Source organism: Pogona vitticeps, chromosome 2, assembly GCF_051106095.1.
Source record: "Pogona vitticeps strain Pit_001003342236 chromosome 2, PviZW2.1, whole genome shotgun sequence".
Taxonomy (NCBI): Eukaryota; Metazoa; Chordata; class Lepidosauria; order Squamata; family Agamidae; genus Pogona; species Pogona vitticeps.
The window spans coordinates 247,066,131-247,082,990 of NC_135784.1; the positions used below are offsets into that span (position 1 = coordinate 247,066,131).

Here is a 16,860-nt window from a genome sequence, read left to right on the forward strand (position 1 = left end):
CCCCCTTCCTGAATTACCATTTTACCATGAAAAGTCTCATACAGTAACAAATAATGTCAATTATTCCCCTGGACTCCTCCCTAACACAGAAATCTATGCATCATCCCTTTTTGCTTGGCACATGGATGGCATTTCAGATTCTAAGATTAGATCAGTAGTAACAGCTACCAACCAGAGCCTACTAAAGTCAAGTTCTCCTGCTACCAATGGTCAGCTAAATCAGTGGTTCTTAACGTGGGCAATAATGCCCCCCAGGGGGCGATTTCATTTTTCAGGGGGGCGGTAGAACGAAAAGGGGCGGTGTGGGGGCGAAAGAACAGAAGGGGGGCGGTAGGGGGCGCTGGAGTGAGCCAAACCTGTGAAGGCAACTGCAGCCGCAGTGCTGGCAGTAGATCCGGTGCTGCTGCTGCTGCCAGATGATCCAGCTCTTTCTACCTGCCATGTCTCGCCTTCCTCCTTTAGGGGAACATTGAGTGTGGATCAGGTGGAAGGAAAGGGTCTCTTGGGTCCTCATCCTTGCCCCGTGAAGCGCTGCCTCACACCCGGGTGGGGAGGAAGACTAGGTAGGTAGGTAGGTAGGTGGGTGGGTGGGTGGGTAAGATTTCATCACCTCAGGGAGGGGGGCGATGATAACTTCCTCAATGGCTCAAGGGGGCGTTTCTTTCAAAAAGGTTAAGAACCACTGAGCTAAATGAAGGAGAGTTCTTTGTGCAGATGGAAAGTAAGCACGTTGTTCTCTGAAGCCACAAAGCACACAAACTGAAATCTGAAGGTCACCCCATTGCACACACTTGAAGTCAGATCAAGGATCAGTATACCTACATGTATGATTGTTCTGTTGAATCAGCTGATGTGATTTACTGACTACAAGCAGACATTTGATGCTAGCTCAGATACAGTATCCATACTTAACAGAGAAAAAATTTTTAAGCAGCCTGATTGCCCCAAGCAGTAAATAGCTAGAGAACATGTTGGAAAACAACCACGGCAATTGTGTTGTGTTTTTGGTGAAATGATGGAAAAAAGAAGTCAGGATTTGGGGTTTTCAATTGCTTGGTGTCTGTGAATGGTATTGAGCACGAGACAAGTTCTTGCAAACCATTTGAGTACTGACATTGGTGTTGTCAGCATTCAATCTGGCTTGCTATGTAAAGCTTGGCATCCTTCTTCCTGCTGGAAGTTCAGGCACAGTATTGCAAAGCACTATTGAACTGTTTCCTGGTGTATACAGAACCAATATCCCATGTTCAAACCAGAGTTTTTGAAGGATTGGATTTCCTGGCTTTTAAAGCAAATGATTAACAACATGTAATACACCAGATTTAGACTGGAAGAGGCCAGTGGGTGGTCTAGGGCCTAGGCTACAATTCCTCTGAGGAAGCAAGAATGAAATGTACAAAGGAGAAGAGTTGCTTTGGATTCCTGCAGCCACAAAATGTTCCAGAGAAGTTCTCCATCTCTATCTATGGCTCCTTTCTCTTGTTCCCTCTTTTATGGCCCTATGCTCTTTGTGCTTCCTCCCCTCCCTCTGTGGTTCCTCTCTCCCTCTCCCCCTCTGCAGTGAGGATGATGGTCCGGTTAACCATCTTGCCCAGAACAACCAGAGTATATAAAAGGTTTTATATATAAATCAAACACCTATAAGGTCCTGTATCTTCTTAAAAAAACAGAACAAATCAGCTTGAATTTTTTTTTAAAGTCACAGGAATCATTTCCTTTTCAGGAAGAAGTGGTAGGTGTTTCAAAAATAACTACCAAATTGCTAGCAGCCATGAAATAATGGAAGCAAAATGAGGTCACGGAGGATTAGAAAGGTTTTTGAGACTGAAATTAGAAATCTAAAGTACCGTATTTTTCTGTGTATAAAATGACACTTTTTCCTAAAATAATGGGAGGAAAAATTGAGTGTTGTTTTATACACGGAAGGAAGAAGTTGCGCGCATGCGCTCGGATGCCTCTTGCTGCCGCCATTGCTGCCCAATTGCCTCTTCTGGAGCTCACTGCTTGTCCCCTCTGGTGGCCCCGAGGCAGCAGCAGGAGGAGGCAGAGTTGAAGGAGCATTCACACACGCTCGGGCACCTCTTGCTGCTGCCTTCCCCACCCGCCCGATCACCACCTCCACTGGGACTGACAGGCTCAGCTTATGTCACCACCTTGTCCCCTCTGGTGGAGGAGGCAGAGGCGGAGGCAAACAAGCACACACGCGCGCTCGGCTGCCTCTTCCTGCTGCCACTGCCAGAACACCTCCTCCCACAATCTCCTTAGGGCAGGGGACAAGGCAGCGACGTGAGCTGGAGGTGAGCCCCGGCAGGCAGTCAGCAATCGCACTGGAGGAAGTAATTGGACAGGCAACGGAGACAGCAGCAGCAGGAGATGGAGCAGCAGTTGCCCATTAACTGCTCCTCCGCCTCCGTCAAGGGTCAAAATTAGGGTCATTTTATACATTGGGGGGCCTATACATGGTAAAATATAGTACTTGTCCAACATTCTACAAATTTGGCACAGAGATGTCCATACTGTCTATTATTACTCTGGCATGTATGGTCCTGATTCAAAAACCTATTCAAAAGTTATCAACTCTCGACTTCCGGCTTGACGCAGCGATGAGACAGCAGCAGAAGGACAGAGCTCTGTCCCCTGGGCTGAAATTCTGACCTGCTTGGGACACTATACGGTGTCGGAACCACCCCGGAGAGGTGGTGAACTGGGGGGGGGAGCCTGTTGATCACGGGGGAGACGGTGGTCACCTCCGTTCAATCCAGGAACCTCCCTAATCAGCCAACGGGCAGAAACAAGCAAACCTTTGCTTGCAAGTCGTCGGCAGCCGACTAATGAGAACAACAATCAAGCGATACAACATCAACGTTACTACGGGTGAGATAACTAATTGCTTGTGATTACCCCTGGACATTACAATTCCTATATATAGGAAAAAGAACCTTCTATCACTCTCATGAATTATTAGCGGCAGATAATCTGGAGAGAGGATAGTTGATATTAAAAATATTATGAAGATTAATTGGAATTAACTACTGTACTCATTCAAATACATTTAAAAATACTTTAAGAACATTATAATTTGGGAATTTTCTCATAAGTTATTACTAGATAAGTTTCGACTCATGTTTTGTCTACCTGAACTCTTTTGACATAACGCCTAGAAACACTGACCTTGAACATTCCTGTTCATTTCTCTTTGATTTTTTTTATGCCCGGCTGGATAAAATTAACTCTAAAGTGGATTTTTCTTTAAACGGTACCTTGGCCCAAAGTGAACCTTTTGGAACTATCTCCAGAGATTTGGAATCTCAGTTTTTGCCGATGCAGAAATGTGGGAATTAGGCTACCAGGACATGGCTACAAACTGTAAGACTTGGTGCTTCTGAATTTTGGTCCAGGCCTATTTAGTCAAACTGACTAGCTGGCATAAACCCATGGAAATTAGGCCATCAACCACTGCATTCTACATCGAACTGGACTGTGAGACTTGGGGGCCTTGAACTTTGGCTTAAGCTTTTGGGCATCTGGAACAGAATGGCACAAGGACAATTTTGGGAGGAAACAAAATCTGTTCTTCAAACAATACTAGAAATAGTGAGATCCCACTACCAAGAGGCAAAATTATCCAATCAACATCGGGAAAAGTATAGTCAACAAGCAATTGAGAACAATGAAGAAGGAAATGTGCCAGATGATGTATGCCAATCAAAAGAGGAGCTGGAGGAAACCAACCTAAAAGAAACCTCAATTTTGGACCAGAGGAGAGTACTAAGGGAAGACAAGGGGACAAAAATAGTAAAATTAACCAAAAAAAGCCTGGAAAATCCATCAAAGATAGACCAAGTGCTTAAAGAGCTAGTGGACATAAACCAGACGCACAAAATAATTCCAGAGGACATGAAAGATGGCATAATGCTTAGAGACACAAAAACACAAAGTGAAAATAAGGAAATGAGAGGGAATTACTTAGAAAGATGAAAAAGGGAAAAACGAGAAGGGGTCCCTAAATGTTGGAAAACATGTATATGTTTAACATCGAGAATTGTAAAAGGGTATACTGTACAGTATTCTTTATATTAAAAAGTAGAATTGAATTGAAATGAGGGAGCCCTGATCAGGATAAAGATGTAATATGGTGGTCTTTCATTTTGGGTAAACTGAATTAGATATAGAGCTGGAGTATGGATCTGGAACTACCTTTAATAAGAATGCTATTAGAAGACTTGAGAATATTGTATATTATGAAAGTAATTTTATGATAATAGCCATATTATATATCAAAATATGTACAGTGGTGCCTCGCTTAACGATTTTAATTGGTTCCAAAAAAAACATCGCTATGTGAAAACATCGTTAAGCGAAACACCATTTCCCATAGAGATGCATTGAAAAACGGATAATCCGTTCCAATTGGAACGGATTACCATCCTTAAGCGAAAATCCCCATAGGAAAAAACGTTAAGCGAAACCCATTGAAATGCATTGAAGCCTATTTCAATGGGGGGAAAAATTCACAAAAAAATTCAAAAAGACTCAGAACAAAGCCAAATTAAGTTAACGAAGGTTTTATTAGGTGCACTAATGATTCCAAGCATTTTAAACATTTTTAAACATTTTAGAATATTTTAAAAATAGCAAAAACGGGGCTGTAAAAAAAAAGTTAAACGAAACAAGGGGACCTAAAACTGTCATCGTTAAGTGAAGCATGGTCCCAAAATTGTTAAGCGAAAATCACCCATAGGGAAAATCGTTAAGTGAAGCACAAGATCACTCTGAAAAAGCCATCGTTAAGTGAATTTTTCGTTGTACGAAGCAATCGTTAAGCGAGGCACCACTGTATATGAATGGTTTGAATGTTTGAAAGATGTTTGGAATTTGGGAGATAACTGGGAAGACACTGAGATGTAAAAAACAAATAATTGTAAGCAAAATATGTAACACGATGTTTGACAAGCACAAACTAATGTAGATAGATTGAAAAACTAATAAAATGTTTATTAAAAAAGTTATAAACTCTTATCAGTAACAGCTTATGGAATGCTGTTTTGACTGGTCAGGCAATATTCTGGGAGCATTCCTATACATCTCTGACTACGGAATAGTGATTGCTACAGTGGTTCTCAACATTAGAATGCACTCTAGTATTCTCAGTTTAGGACAAAGTACTGAACTGAGTTATAAATTAATTTTTAAAACATGCTTTGCACTGCACATTCTTAACACAGGCCTCAAACATCAAACTACTAGCACTAAATAGTGCCTTTATGGCTACTTCTTTACATACACCTTCGAAAACAGATTTGAGAGTCTGGTTTACTCCTAAAACAGACACTTCAAAGTTTTCTATATAGACAAGCATTCATTGTCATATTACAACTTCATAATTTTAAAACACATTATTTTATGTAACATAAAGCCTTTGAACACTTATATATTATCTGTTTTATAATATATAACTAATCAATTTTTAGAGAATTGCAAAAAACATTAAACTATGGTCTACATTGCAAGAGAAAAAGGACCACACTTTTAGAGAAGTTACCATCTTTAAAGATAATCTGGCCATAGTACAAAAGTAATACCTTCAAATACTACTTTATTTAAAAAAAATCACTATAATATACTTCTAATTTTAAACCTAATTACAAGCATGAACCACTTAAACAACCCCCAAAAAAGAGAAATTCCATTCTCTGATTGTCAATTCATTCAACATATTCCATAGGAAATAAGGATCTTGCAAATTTTCTACTTGCTCAGCTGACTTGTATGGCTACAACTATATGAATCAAACATTAAAATACTACTAAAGTTTTAAAAAAGAAAGAAAAAGGAAAGAAAAAAAGGGAAAAAACCAAAGTGTGCTGATATCATCCCATAGTACTTAAAGCTCTCTCTGGATGCTTTACAATTTAATTATGCAGGCTATACATTGCTGCCATCCCAGCAAACTCGGCACTCAATTTACTGATCTTGGAAAGATGGAAGCCTGAGTGAACCTCAAGCTGGCTACCTGGGCCTGGGATCAAACCCAGGTTGTTAGCAGAATCTTTGCTGCAGTTTAACCACTGTACCACAAGGCTCCTGATTTTCAAACTCTACAGCAGTACAATTCTCTACATTTTAATTCAGAATTAAGTACTACTAATTTCAGTGGGCTTATACCCAGGATTGCATTCAAAGAGAAACTCTTTCTATTAGTGCAGGAGTAAGGTGATACCTTTGTTGAACCACTTAAAAAATCACAGAAACTGCAAGCTTCTGTGAGTAAAATCTCACTTCCTAGGCGGGGCATCATCCTTTCATGGATATTGCAGAAACATTGTAGGTCAGAGTCTCAAATCCTGGCAGATATCAGTGCTGAGTCTGCTTCTATGGGGTGAGTCAAAGTCAGCTAAGGAGATGTGGTTTCAACCATCCTCCTTATAGCATGATTGGAATTTTCCATCCCAAACTCCAAACAAAGGACTTGCTAATTACTCTGTGACTGCCTCTCCTCACGCCATTCCATTGTTCACTCCGGAAATACAAGTTTCTTCTTTCTAATAGTGAAACACCTATCTTGAAAGAGGTGGTGATGCACTCTCTCATGAAGAGGACTTCTCTGGACTCAGAGGTATGTGACAACCGCCACTCCATTGCAAATGTCCCCTTTTTGGGCATGGTACTTGTGTATGTGGCAGCCAGGCAACTTCAGGCATTCTTGGGGAAACTAATTCTCTGGAACCATTTCAGTCTGGTTTCATGCCAGAGTTTGGTGTCAAAAACAGCTCTAGTTGCCCTGACAGATTACTTGCTCCACGTTAAAGACAATGAGAGTGTGCTGATTTTCCTGGACCTCTTGGCAGCTTCTGATACCACCAATCGTAATAACCTCTTGGACAGGAACCATGGAATGGGAGTGCCTCCACTCCTATCTAGGGAGAGTAGCATTGGGAGATGTGGGGTTACCCTTGAAGATGACACAGATGTTGCAACAAGTGCAGTATGCAGCAGTTCTGAAGGATTTACACTGGCTGCCAATATGCTTCCAGTCTCAGTTCAATATGTTGACAATGCCTTACAAACCTCTAAATAACCTGGGATTTGGATATCTGAAGAAGCACCTCTCTATATATAACCTGCCTGATCACTAAGATCTGTTGGAGAAGCCCACCTCCATGTCCCACAATTGAGAACAGCTCACTAGGGGAGGGCTTTCTTGGCTGTAGCATCTCCAACTGTGGAATGCCCAGCCCCTGGAGGTTTAATTGGTGCCAACATTGGCATCATTTTGGTGCAAAATCAGAATCATACTTATTTGTTAGAGCCTTTGGGGCTTCAGAATCATGGCCCATACAGGTTTTAATTTTGCATTTTAAACTGATAAATTTTAATTTTTAAAAACTTTGAAATCATTTTATTGGGCTCTGCAATCTAGCCTGAGTTCTTTTTATGTAAGGTAGGCTATAAATGTTTTAAATATAGAACTAACTAAATAAAAATTATATTGATAGGACCCAGTGCAACAACCAATGTGGTATAATGAACAGAATGATAGACTAGGATCAAGGAGGCCTGGCTCCAAAATGCCACCATAGAGACTCACTGGGGGTTGGGGTGGCACTGGTAAAATCACTCCTTAAATATCTCACTTGTATGGAAAATCCTATTAGAGTCTGACTTTATAGCACATAATACATACATACTACTATTAACAGTTCTGAGTCACATGTAAAAATTACAGCAGCATACATCTTTTTTCTAAAGATAAAGAATAAGCCAGCAAATTGAATAAATCAACATATGGCTTATTCAATATGCTGGCTTATTCTTTATCTTTAGAAAAAAGATGTATGCTGCTGTAATTTTTACATGTGACTCAGAGCTGTTAATAGTAGTAAAAAGTAGTAATAAAATAGAATGAAATCAGAAAATATAACAACAACTAGATAATACAAATTTGGGGCTGTTTTAACCATTTTGTACTGTTTTAATATCGTGGAACCAAGCAATGCCCTTGGCAAGTAGTAGAAACGGGATTTTCAGATTTCCTGGACTATAAATCCCATAATTCCTCCGTTTGGGACTTCTACCTGACTTATACACACCTTACAAGCCTACCTCCACCCAAACTCATTATTATAGTGGTTCACCCCCTGGTTACAGTTCCTGCCCTGGTGCTAGCTGGGAAATTTCTTTCTGAACAGGACGTTTTGGTAGTTGTTTCATTCAACATCAAAAATGCTTTCTGAGAAACTTTTTCTCCAATTCAAATAGACACAAAATTTTCACCTGTCTCCATTAGAAAACTGTCTCCTACACACATATTTCATTGCTTATAAGCAACATGGAGAATTCTGTGAAGCTGTTTTCACTTACTCATAAGAGAGAATTAATTATTTAAATATATTTCCTCTTTTTGAGAGATACCATAATCCTTACTTCCCAGAACTTCCCAGAAAGTTCATTTACATATTTTATTCTTTATTTTTATTTGACTTTTCCAATTAAAAAGAGTGTTCAAAGCAGTCAACTAATATCTGGAAAACAGCTAAACAATTAAAACTATTTAATCATAACAATCATTAAATATGTTTAAAAACAAAATTGAAAATGTGTCTGTTCACATCCTTTGTAAAAGCAATGAGAGCATGAACTACATGTAATTCCAACGAAAGTTCATTCCACAAGTTGTGAGCAGTACAGGAAAAGCCCCTATCCTGTATATCTTTCAAATTGGCTTCAAGATATGAATTATACGGACAAATTCAAAACAGGACATTTAGACAGCCAAGCCCCAACATACTACGGCTTTAAAGGTTAAAATGAACAGCATGAGTTGGACTCAAAAAGCAACTGGCAACCAGTGCAGATCTCTCAGTATCAAAGTAACAATACGTATCTCTATATGGTGCTACAGTTAGCAGCCTAGCTATTGCATCCACCCTAGAGGAAAATTTCATAGGATATTTAAAAGTAGTCCCACACAACAGACTATTGTAGTCTCTACAAGTTTTAACTATGGCATTGATGTCTGTGACATAGAAATCCTGGGCTAGTGTAGAGTTATATAGTACTTCTAAACTATACAAAGGATTTTTCAGGTGCACAATCCCTTTTAAAACAGGCTAGATCCAGCCACTAGGCTGGACTTTCTATTGAACAGCAGCACATCTATCCTTTTATGGAACACAAGCAACATTCAAGAGTTTTGTCCACTTCATTTGTCAAAGACCAATAGAAATATGTGTAAACAGTGCACTGGCAAAATCAGTACAGTGGTGCCTCGCTAGACAATTACCTTGTGGGACGAAAAACCTGTAAGACGATTATTTTTTGCAATCGCTATGGTGCCTCACAAGACTTTTTTTCTATGACCGTGCTTCACAAGACTTTTTTTTTAGACCAATGCATAGGGAACCTCACAAGACGATTTTTTCACAAGATGACGATTTTTGCAGAACGAATTAAAATCGTCTTGCGAGGCACCACTGTACTCTCTATACTGGCAGGGGGGAAACACACTTTCAAATCATTAATTGAATTAATTAATTAATTAACTCTCTTTAAGAAATGTCATAATTCTTACTTCCCAGAATTTAGAAAGTTCATTTTTGTTAATTGATAGTTTGAAAATTAATCCACTGTTGCCACACACTGCAAAGTTGAAAAACTAACTTAATGTATAAGTTCTTGTGCTGTTCAGTATGTTTCATTACTCTTATCTTTTTCTTTAAAAAGGAGTGATAAGAGAATAGAAGGAAATTAGAAAAGGTCTTGTTCAAATGTCTCTAAAACTGCCTTAAAATCATTTTTAAAAGTAACTTTTTAAGTGAGTCGAAAACGTGATGTGTTAAACCACTGGAATGACTTTTTACTCCATGAACTAACTACTGTACTTTTTTATTCTATGCCTGAAATGTAATTTCATTACAGCCATTACTTTAAAAAAACTATCTGCATGTAACTACCTTACCTATAACTTTTACTTTTAAACACCACTATATCCCTATTTAAAAACTAAGTACTAGCATCCTTGGCTAGTCCATAACATATCAAGACTTAATGACAATTATTAATATGCTAATGAGATTCTCACTTACCCATTTCATTGATCGTTGTTCTTGCTTTTGAGACAAAAGAGCTTACTTCACTAGAGTGCATTTTGGCTCTTTCTTTAAGGTCCGCACCTGTAAGTTACATTTTCTGATTATACACATAATCAAATTTCACCCATGCAAATAAACAATAATGGCATCATTCATACTTTATGTAAAAGCAATACAGTGGTGCCTCGCTTGACGACGATAATCCGTTCCAGCAAAATCACTGTAGAAATCGTCATCAAGCGAAAGTTAAAAGCCCATTGAAATGCACTGAAAACCATTCAATGCGTTCCAATGGGCGAAATACCTCACCGTCCAGCGAAGATCCTCCATAGGGCGGCCATTTTGTGGCACCTGTATAGCGAGGAATCTGTCCTTAACACAGCAGGGAGCTGTTTTGCACAGCGGGCAGCCATTTTGAGAGCTGCCGATCAGCTGTTTTTAGATCACTGTTCAGCGAAAAATCGGTTCCTGAAGCAGGGAATCGATCGTTGTCAAGCAGATTTTGCCCATTTAAACATTGTTTTGCGATCGCAAAAGTGATAGCAAAAACCTCATCATTAAGCCGATTCGTTGTGGAGCGGGGTAATCATTAAGTGGGGCACCACTGTATGGGCATTTTCAGCAAAACCTACATGTATGATTAGCCCTCTTTATACCATCAATGGCTACTATCCGCTTCACAAAATCATACATGTGTTAATAATAAACAAATATATTAATAATTTAGCAAGAACCTAAAACATACTAGACATCTTAAGACAGATTAAAAAGAGATAATTGATATTGTATTTAAAATCCTAATGCAATCATAATTCAAATCCGCTAGAAGTGGTTAGGATATTGAATGTGTCTTTTATATCTCATGCAGTCCTTCCTCCACCCATCTAATCCTATCAAGAAAATGCATTCTTCCCCTCCATTTTCATATTCACATACCACACCATTATACCTGCACTAACAATTGGTTTCAAACCAGCTTGCAGCCAAGGAGATTGGCATGCTCTTGACACTGAAACACTCAAAAGGGTAGATGATAAATCACATAGGGAAGGCCTAAGGATATACAGTATATACAAGTCTTTCACCTGTTGCCTGTAAAGGAAGATTATTCAATTGTTTAAAAATGTTTTATGAATGTGGGATATTGTGCCTCTATGTCGACAATTCAAAAAGCTAGGAGATGGCCCAACATTGCTGCAAATATCATGCCCACAATGCCAGCAGGAAAAAGGATGCCAAGCTTTACATTGCCTGTTTCCCTGAAAATAAGACCTAATCTGAAAATAAGCCCTACTATGATTTTTCAGGATGGTCGCAATATACGCCCTACCCCCAAAATAAGCCCTAATTAAGTGAAACCCTGCCCTCCACCATTGTGCAACAACCAGAAGATGGCATGACTGTATTTGAATAAATGTACATGAAAAAAATACCCTGAAAATAAGCCCTAATACTTTTTTTGGAGCAAAAATTAATATAAGACCCTATCTTATTTTCGGGGAAACATGGTAGCAGGGGACAGCCTGAATGTTGACAAAACTAATGGCAGCAGTCAAGACAGCCTACAAGACCCCCTCTTCTGCTCACTACTATTCACACTTGTTGAAAAACAGCCCTGCCAATTGCTTTGTGTTTGGGTGAGAAGTGGTTAACTGATGAAAAAAGGAGTCAGCTTCTGGGATTTTCCCTTGCATGGTGTCACTTTGTGAATGGTACCGAAGGACTCCTGTTCAACACTTTGACCATTCACCTGTGGAGTGTCTCAGGGTTCCATGATTCCCCGTACTACTTCACATATACTGTACATGAAAAACCTGAAAGAGGCTGTCCAGAATTTTATGGTCTGGTACCACCAGTGTGCTGATAGCACCCAACTCCACCCGCTTTTAAAAATCCTCAAGGAGGCCCTTAACCACTCTTACCCAAACACAAAGCAATTGTCAGGGCTGTTTTTCAGCAAGCTTGGTTCTGCGTGTGTGGGGGGGGATGTAGAATAGCATTCTTTTTTTAAAAAAATTCACAACCTGAAAACCCTTTGCACACGCCTGAATTTGGCAAGAGCAAACCTTCTATACATCTGTGCCAAATTTGGTACAGTGGTGCCTCGACTTACGAACTTAATTGGTTCCGGAACTCCAGTCGTAACTCAAAATGGTTGCAAATTGAAACATCATTTCCCATTGAAATGAACTGAAATGCAATTAATCCGTTCCGTTTGAAGAAAGAAATCACCACCACCCCTAAAAACAAATCACTGCAATACCCATCAGAAATGTGCTTAATCCGTTCCGGCCGAAGGGGGGGGGAGAAAAGCAAGCAAAGCGTGCAAGACCCATCGGAAATGCAAAAAAGCAAAGCAGAAAGCAAGTGAAGCATGCAAGACCCATCGGAACTGAGGGGAAAGCAAGCATCCCCCGAAGACCCATCGGAAATGGGGGGAAACCCCCAAAAGCAAACAAACCCCCCAAGGCCCATCAGAAATGGGAAGAAAAAACAACAACAAAGAAACAAACCCCACAAGGTATTCGCGAAGGCTTTCACGGCCGGGATCTAATGGTTGTTGTGGGTTTTTCGGGCTTCTTGGCCGTGTTCTGAAGGTGGTTCTTCCTAACGTTTCGCCAGTCTCTGTGGCCGGCATCTTCAGAGGACAGCAAACTGGACAGTTTGCTGTCCTCTGAAGATGCCGGCCACAGAGACTGGCGAAACGTTAGGAAGAACCACCTTCAGAACACGGCCAAGAAGCCCGAAAAACCCACAACAACCAAACCCCACAAGACTCATCACAGCACAGAAACATAACCCCCCAGCCCAAAACCACACTGCAAAACCCACCCAGAACAGTTTTTTTAAAAGCAGAAAGCAGCACCTTAACTTACCAGGCAGTCCAAAGCCTCCTCCGGTCACCCTCACTCTAACCGTTGGGGCGAAAGAGCTACAAAGAAGCAGTCTCTTCTCCTACCAACGGTTAGCAGTTTGAATTTCCCGCCTTTTTCTGTTTGTAACTGGAAGCTCCAGCCACAACTCGAAGCAAAATTTTGCAGCCAGAGCTGGTTGTAACTCGAAATGGTCGTAAGTCAGGACATTTGTAAGTTGAGGCACCACTGTACTGATCTGAGGTCTAGTTTAATAGTTATAAGTTTTTGTTTCGGCCTCCCATCTTTTGATTTTGCTTGTAGAATCTTGTTTACTGTGTTTGTGCAAAATATATGGCACCACTATACTGTACAACACGACTTCCACAAATTGATAACTGGCTGCATCCCAGAAGAGCCGATTTGTGTGGCCTTGGGCAAACTGCACAGTCCCAGGATGCCCCCCCCCCAGAAGAAGGGATTAGTAAACCACTTCTGAGTACTCTCTACCTCACGGGTCCCCAACCTCCAATCTGCAGCCTGGTACTAGGCTGTAGCCTTGGCAGGATCGGGCTGTGCAGATAGATCTCCAGCCCCCCTGCACGCACTCCCCCCGCACGCACAGGTGCACCACCCACTCGCCCATGTGTGTATGAGTGCCCCTGCGTGCATGGGTGCCCCGTCCATGCGCACATGCATGAGAGCACACACACACACAGACCCCGCCCCTCCAACCAGACTGCAGCTTGGAAAAGGTTGGGGACCACTGCTCTACCTAGAAAACCCTGGAAACAGTCTATATAAGTCAGAATTGACTTGATAGCATACAACTTTTAAATACAGTATTGTTTTTTTTTTCGTTGGCTTATGCTGTCAGACCTACCTACCCTAAGAAACACGGATTTTAAGGAAACATACTGATAGAACAGATATATGCTATTCTCAGGCCAGAAGCTAAGTGAATATTTATGTGCACTAGAGTAACTCCAAGAAGCAAAGAGCTGCTAATTAAGAAGTCCCTGACTGAATTCCTAGGGGGAAATGTGTTGTGTAGTTCAGAGCGCAACCAGGAATTTAAGTGGGCACTATTAATCAGCAGCTACTTGCTGCTCCAAGTTACACCAATGCATTGATGCATTTATTTTAGCCAGTCTCTAAAAGAATGACACATAGGGACAGGGAAAGGTGATCAGAATATGAACAAAACTGTCTACCTGATGGGTGTTGCTGTTCATTTAGAAAATATTTCTTAGTCTAAAGTAACTGAAAACAACCATGAAAACCTTGATGGCATAAATATGTCCATGTATCTCCTGAACTGTTAATGTGGCAGAATAAACCTGTGAACAATTAGTTTTAAATACAAACATAAGAGGGAAAGAATAAGGCCTTCCCAAAGAATCAGCATGATGACGAGTGTCAAACTTGAAAACATTTATCCAACTGAATAGATTTTGTATCAAATGTCATGTTTATTTTTCACTTCAGAAACTGCAGTAAATTATAGCTGTTACAAACTTCTATATCTTTAATGCATAAAAAAGACAGTTACTTAAGTCTTCTTGTTGTGTACTGTTAAATCACCTCCACGTATGGAAGCCCTATAATTATGTGCTGGGAAGTCATTTCTGACTTACGGTGATGCTCATACAATTTTCTGCGTTTAGAAGTGGTATACCAATCTCTCCTTCCAATGGCATTCCAGGACTGGGTAGCTTGCCCAAGGCCACCCAGGTGGCAAGGGCATAACCCGAAGACCATACACACTCCAGGTAATCTCAGTTGCCTGTCTCCCAAGAGAAACAGGAAAGATTTGAATTCCCTACCACTGATTCTGCAGCCAAGCAATCCTACCCACTGAGCTATAATAGTTCTTAAATCTTTTTATCTAGTCTAAAAACAAACCACTTGTCCACATGGGGCAGGCGGGGGGGGGGGAGAGGAAGCTTTATACTTTGTAGACCAAATGTACGTGTATGCATAATTAAATGTGACTCAAATGTTTCATATAATCATCCCACTCATGTTACAAAAATAGCTAAGACGTATATTAAAAACCCAAGACGACAAAAATCTGGTGATGCACTAAGTATGCTTTTCTTTTGCCAAAAGAACATAAAAAGCATGCTTAACAAGTGAAAAAACTGAAACAAAACTGAAATTTTAAAAGAAACAAAATAAACCAACCACTCATACCACAGCAAAACTACTCCATATGTCCAGTTAATCCAAGCAGTGAAAAACCTATCTTAACAGAGATCACTATTACTTCAGTGTTGCTAGATGAAATAATAATTATGTACTGTCAATTATTTTTCCCAGGGTTTTCTAGGCATAGAGTACTCAGAAGTGGTTTAACAATCCAGTTTTTTGTGGACACTCTGGGACTACGCTGATTGCCTAAAACTACACAAGTTGACTCTTCTCCCAAGAGGTACAGTGGGGAAAATCGAACTCTCAGCCTAACTCGCCAAATGTTATTAGATAAGTGTTCAGTTAAAAAGCTCAAATCTATCCCTCTATTAAAGCTTGAAAACTAACTGCACATTCTGATGGCAGCTGAAAGGGAAAGAAGGGAGCCTAATTAATTAAAATATCTCCCCCTTCAAATACTACGATTTTGCTGGATAGCCAGACTATGGGACAGAACAGATACTGAATGATCCCAAAGAAAATACCCCATAAACAGATAAGTGGCTACTTGGGGGATACACCTTACAAGAAGATGCACAGAAAAACTGCAAATGGTATTTATAAGAACTCTTCCTCTGATCAACAGCAACACAAGTCACAACAATATGACTTTTTAGACTTTTATCAAAGATAGAATGTCAGCCCATCAGATGCTGGCAGACTACAACTTCCATTACACTTCATCACTGACTAAGATTGATGAGAAATGCAATTCAAAAACATCTGAAGGATCACAAGTTTCCATGTGTAAAGTGCAGATAATCACCAGAACAAGTTCAAATGTAATGACAAGCCAGATTTTTAAAGATAACTGTAGATTTAGTTTAAAAAGGATAAAATAAATAAGAACACATTTCAAGATATAGTGTACTTGATATTGCCAATAACGATACTAATCAGCTTAGATTGGAACTACTGAAAATCAAGTCTTATGCACTCTCTAAATTATACTACTGACTATATAACAGAATTTTACAAATAAAGTACATAAACATATATATATATGAGAAAGCTCTTCTATTTTATGTAGCTGACTGCTTGTAGTAACACTCCCCCCCCCAAAAAAAAGACGGAGCAATGTTACAGAAATATAGATAAAAGTAGTGTTAGCTGGGTCAAAGGAGAAGGGTCATATATATATATATATATATATATATATATATATATATATATATATATATATATATATATATATATATTTGACCCAACTCTGGGAGGCAGTGGAAGACAGGAGGGCCTGGCGTGCTTTCGTCCACTTTTAAAAGTGTTGTTGTTTTGTCGTTTAGTCGTGTCCGACTCTTTGTGACCCCATGGACCAGAGCACGCCAGGCCCTGCTGTCTTCCACTGCCTCCCAGAGTTGGGTCAAATTCATGTTGGTTGCTTCGATGACACTGTCCAACCATCTCATCCTCTGTCATCTTCTTCTCCTCTTGCCCTCACACTTTTCTAACATCAAGGTCTTTTCCGAGGAATCTTCACTTCTCATCAGATGGCCAAAGTATTGGAGCCTCAGCTTCAGGATCTGTCCTTCCAGTGAGCACTCGGGGTTGATTTCCTTCAAAATTGATAGGTTTGTTCTCTTTGCAGTCCAGAGGACTCTCAAGAGTCTCCTCCAGCACCACAATTCAAAAGCATCAATTCTTCAGTGGTCAGCCTTCTTTATGGTCCAGCTCTCACTTCCATACATCACTACTGGAAAAACCATAGCTTTGGCTATGTGGCC

General features: G+C 40.1%; 1 protein-coding gene across 5 annotated transcripts in view; it reads right to left on the reverse strand.

Moving 5' to 3' along the window:
* The window catches only part of AUH (AU RNA binding methylglutaconyl-CoA hydratase), a 69,460-nt gene that overhangs the window by 45,181 nt on the left and 7,419 nt on the right, over positions 1 to 16,860 (reverse strand). For all 5 annotated transcript variants that reach the window (XR_012084376.2, XM_078386209.1, XM_072992383.2 and 2 more), the window contains one exon: positions 10,086 to 10,172. Coding sequence is in view for 4 of the 5 variants with exons in the window: in XM_078386209.1 (XP_078242335.1) it covers positions 10,086 to 10,172 (87 nt within the window). In the remaining variant the exon portion in view is untranslated. The remainder of the gene's footprint in view (positions 1 to 10,085; positions 10,173 to 16,860) is intronic.